This window comes from Tarenaya hassleriana, unplaced genomic scaffold (genome assembly GCF_000463585.1).
Source record: "Tarenaya hassleriana unplaced genomic scaffold, ASM46358v1 Cleome20, whole genome shotgun sequence".
NCBI lineage: Eukaryota > Viridiplantae > Streptophyta > Magnoliopsida > Brassicales > Cleomaceae > Tarenaya > Tarenaya hassleriana.
The window spans coordinates 1,990,435-1,995,097 of NW_010965373.1; the positions used below are offsets into that span (position 1 = coordinate 1,990,435).

The 4,663-nt window shown below is 34.4% G+C and overlaps 1 protein-coding gene across 1 annotated transcript; it reads right to left on the bottom strand.

The window, feature by feature from the left end:
• Nucleotides 1-1,945: 1,945 nt before the first annotated feature.
• On the bottom strand, nt 1,946-3,677 carry LOC104813820 (anthranilate N-methyltransferase-like). Its single transcript, XM_010541589.2, has 4 exons — nt 3,229-3,677; nt 2,729-3,039; nt 2,572-2,636; nt 1,946-2,411 (listed from the first exon to the last, which is right to left on the bottom strand). The coding sequence occupies exons 1-4, from the start codon at nt 3,639-3,641 to the stop codon at nt 2,115-2,117; spliced, it is 1,086 nt and encodes a 361-aa protein (XP_010539891.1). The 5' UTR covers nt 3,642-3,677; the 3' UTR covers nt 1,946-2,114.
• Nucleotides 3,678-4,663: the final 986 nt, after the last annotated feature.

Sequence of the window (4,663 nt, forward strand, 5' to 3'; positions counted from 1 at the left end):
TATATATATATATATATATATATATGGCAGAATTCATCTCCAGCCTCGCTCTCTCCCTCTCTCCTCTTTCTATCATTTTCCCAGAATTTCTCAGCAACCAAACACCAATCCATATTTCTCCTGAAACACCATTAAATAAAAAATTAATTACATATTTAGAAGAAAAAAAACTCGAAAACTTAATTGCAAAACCCAACAGAAACCCGCATCTGATGAAAAAAACCATGCAGGCATCGCCGAAAGAGTTTGCTCCTACATATATGTATATATATATATATTCAGCTTTATCGGTAATTATTCTCGTTGCACATGTTTCTACGATGAAGTTCGTGAGAGATTATAATACCGTAATCTACAAATCTCTATGCTGCAAAAGTCGGTCTTTTCATATATATATGTATATATACATACGTATACAACTTTAGCAAATCGAATAATGTCTATAACTCGAACGCGTTTGTTCGACATGATGACGGTCACTATCCTGGTTTGGGATAAAATAACACACGGATTCTTTATGGCACACTTGTAAATAAACCTAAGTTTTTTTTATATATATATAACAGATGACCTCTAGCTGCTGATTTTCGGAACGCTGACTAGGTAAATCTTCGGTCAGGGAATAACCTATGTATATGAACCGTATAGAGTCAAAAATTACATCCCTCCCCACCAGTCAGGAATCGAAAACTCAATCTTAAGATGAAATTACCTCTCATCTCAAACTTGATCACTCACCCACGACATGTTGGGGGTAAACCTAAGATTCTTTAGGTTGCACCTTTCGGTCTTTTGAAATTAATCGTCTACGTCATTCATGGGAGAAGAAATTACAAAATGTGTTGATTTGATACAATTACAAAATTCGCTATCTAATTTTTGGGTTTTTTTTATTTCTACGTAAACTCTATTTGTACTGTTTTATATAATTAATGCAATCACCATTTACCAAAAAAAAACAATATTATTATAAGCGCGCAGCCTTCTATTATACGTGGAAGATACTGCGACCAGAACTGGACGGCATTGAATCAAGATGCACAAATACTTTCGTTATTGGAATTAATACTAAAAACCACACAGTTAATTACATGGATTAATAAATAATATTATTGAGATCAGTTAACCACAAAAACTACAGAATCTGCCTAAAATACGAGAGGGATCCATTAATTATCTTGGACTTGTATTATTTGCACCATACGATGTGTTTACACGTTCTTTTGTGAAAGGAAAAATAATTAAGAAACAAGTAGATGTTTAATTATTAGGCGTCCTGCCTAAACAAATGGGAAACATGAAATCTCATATATAGCCTAGGAGGAGACTTATCTTTGTATATTGTACACTAGCATTTGGTACAAGGGTATTTTATTTTAATTTTTTACAATTTTCTTTAAAGGGGCGTCGTATATAAGACTTTTAGTTATATCAAATGTATATATTACACCAACCTTGGATGGTCTATTACTAAGAGAATATTAAATCATACTCTAATCATAGATTTAATCCAAGCGTTAGAGAGACATTCACTCGTCGATCTTCTAGAAAATATAATTAGATCAAAATTACGATAAACTTTCGGATTATAAAAAAATGTATATATTACGACTACTCTCATTTATAAGTCCCATTGCAACAGAAGAATTCTCGGAAAACTTCAAAATATCGAACAAACTTTATACATTAATTAAAAACGATAATTGAGGAAAACTCTCGATGAATTGGCTGAATACTATGCCATTCAATTTTAAGGTTGAAATTCGAATTCTCTTAATCTATTCATCTGTAAGCATGTAAGGTATGAACAATTTAGATTGTTTTACATCTCTCGTGTGATTTTCAAACTATTACACGAGAACATGGTTTACCTAGTATGCACTTAAAATGCAATGACTACGGGTTCCCACGTTATTAAAAACTGATAATTCGGATCCAACACAACGAGACAAATACTAGAACATCGTTGCCAAAACCACAAAAACAGATTGAACAACTCGGATCAGATCAGAACTAAAAACAAAAAAAAAACAAAATACAAACGCGAATGCAGGCGGAGACAGGAACACAGACATGAGAATGAAAAGCAACAATGTCGGATTGAAACAATGTAACTACTTGAAGAACTCCATGATCCAAAAATTACGAGCAGAGCAAACGAATTTAACGCCAGCGAATCCAGAGTCAGCAGCCAGAGATTCAAACTCCTGCCGTGTACGTTCTTTGCCGCCGGGCAATTGCGTCATCATGAAGAGATCCATGTGAGATATGTCCTGAGCCGACAAGGTTGCCTCCGGAACTTCCGGAACCACCGCATCCATCACTATCACTTTCCCTGTCTTCGGTATCGCTTTGTGGCAGTTATTCAGCATCGTCAGGCAGTGCTCATCGTCCCAATCATGAATTATCCACTGAATATTTATTATTTTCGCCCATTAGACGTATAAATACATGGTATAATACACGTTTTTATGATAACTAAAAAAAAAACCCCATGAAACTGAGTTAGGATCTGTAATATTAGGAGTTTTATAATAACTAAAAAAATGAAATGTACATACAGACACATACCTTCATGAAAACAGCATCTGCTTCTGGAACACTCTCAAACATGTCACCCGCCACATGCTCCACTCCTATTGATATTTGGCAAAGAGAATAGAATAAGTTATACACTATAGTTTCATATGATACGGTTGAATTTATGAAATAAAAGAAAAAGCAGTACCGGGATAGGTACGGGCGTTTTGAATGACTTGGGGCAAGTCGTAGTTGATGCCATGGATGTGAGGGTACTTGGAGACAATCATGTTAATAGTGACGCCGACACCGCCGCCGACATCGACGAGGCGGTTGACTTGGTCAAAGCCCTTGTATGTCTCAAGAACCTTCTTGAGAACGACCGAAGTGTGGTGGAACATGCCACTGTTGAAGAGCTCGTTGAACCTCTGGTCCGTGGCTGGGTACTGAAACACATGCATCCCATGGCTCGTGTTGAATGGTATTCCTCCTTTCAATACTGCATCTTTGAGATGAGTCCTACAAAAAAGGAACAACTTAGGGTTTATACAATATGCTATTTTTATTTTCTATTTTAGTAGAGAGGATATAACAAATTTGTTATATCATCTAATAGAGTATTATGAAGGTACCGACAGTTTCATAACGTAATAGATACGACTCGTTGCAAGAAAACAGATGTACCAAAGGATATAATGTGACCGTTACCAGTTCTGCAGATAGATGATATCTTGAAGGAGGACCATGAGCGGACCGAGCGAGACTCCGTCTTCACCGGTCACAAAGTACTTTGCCACAGCGGTTAGACCGTACAGCCTCTCCCCGTCGTCGGAAACGGCGCAACGGATCACGCCGTGGCTAACGAGGAGCCGGAAGATCCTCTCCACCATTTTAGGTGCGTCTGGGTTGGTGCAGTTTCTGAGCCTGGCTGCTATCTCAGCCGCCGACAGGTCAGAACCGCCGGCCGCGGCTAAGATGTCGAAGAGGCCGAGCTCCACGGCGGCTTTCATGGTCATCGGAAACACCGAGCCAAGCGCCATCTGCATGGCGTTTGCGAACGTTTCCTCGTCTTCCTCGTGGGTTTTAGGTTTGGTTTGTGTTTCTTGCTGGGAAGGGGCCATGCCTTTTCTTTGTGGTGGGTTGTTTTCTTGTTTTCTTGGTTTAGTATTTGGCGAAAGTGTCCTTGTTGCGTTTTTATAGAGGAAGTAGCTTCATAAAATAAATTATAAAGCATGGGTGTCAGAAAACAAGTGGGCCCATATTATTACTTGAGGCCCAGCCCGAGACATGAACAAAAGGCCCAAGTCAAGAACCCATACATATCTAAATTCCAGGTTTCGCCACGTGGTGGTAAACGGCCACGTCGGCATATCCAACCCGTTATACACAAATAAAATAGAAAATTACATATACATATATATACACTTTTATATCTATACACAATTATATACATATACATATATACAAATATACATCTACATACATAATTATATACATATATATATATAGACACACTTATACATTTACATATATACACACTTGTACATATATACACAATTTTTTAAAAAATTTTTAAAAAATTCCAGAATTTTAAAATTTATTTTTTAAAAATAAAATAAAAAATTACATATACATATATACACAAATAATATATATACATATATACATACATCTTCACATATATATATATATACATATTCATATATATACATATATATATATATATATATATATATTGAATATGTATATATATATGTGAATATGTATGTATATATGTATAAATATATATATATATATATACATACATATTCATATGCATACATATACATTTATACATACATACATACATGCATACATATATATATACATGTATGTATAAAGGAGAACACATATGTATATATGTATGTATAAATGTATATATATATATGTATATATATGCATATGAATATGTATGTATATATATATATATATTTATACACATATACATACATATTTACATATATATACATATTCAATGTATATATGGATATGTATATATATATATTATTAGTGTATATATGTATATGTAATTTTTTATTTTATTTTTAAAAAATAAATTTTAAAATTCTGTAATTTTTTAAAAGTTTTTTTAAAAAATTGTGTA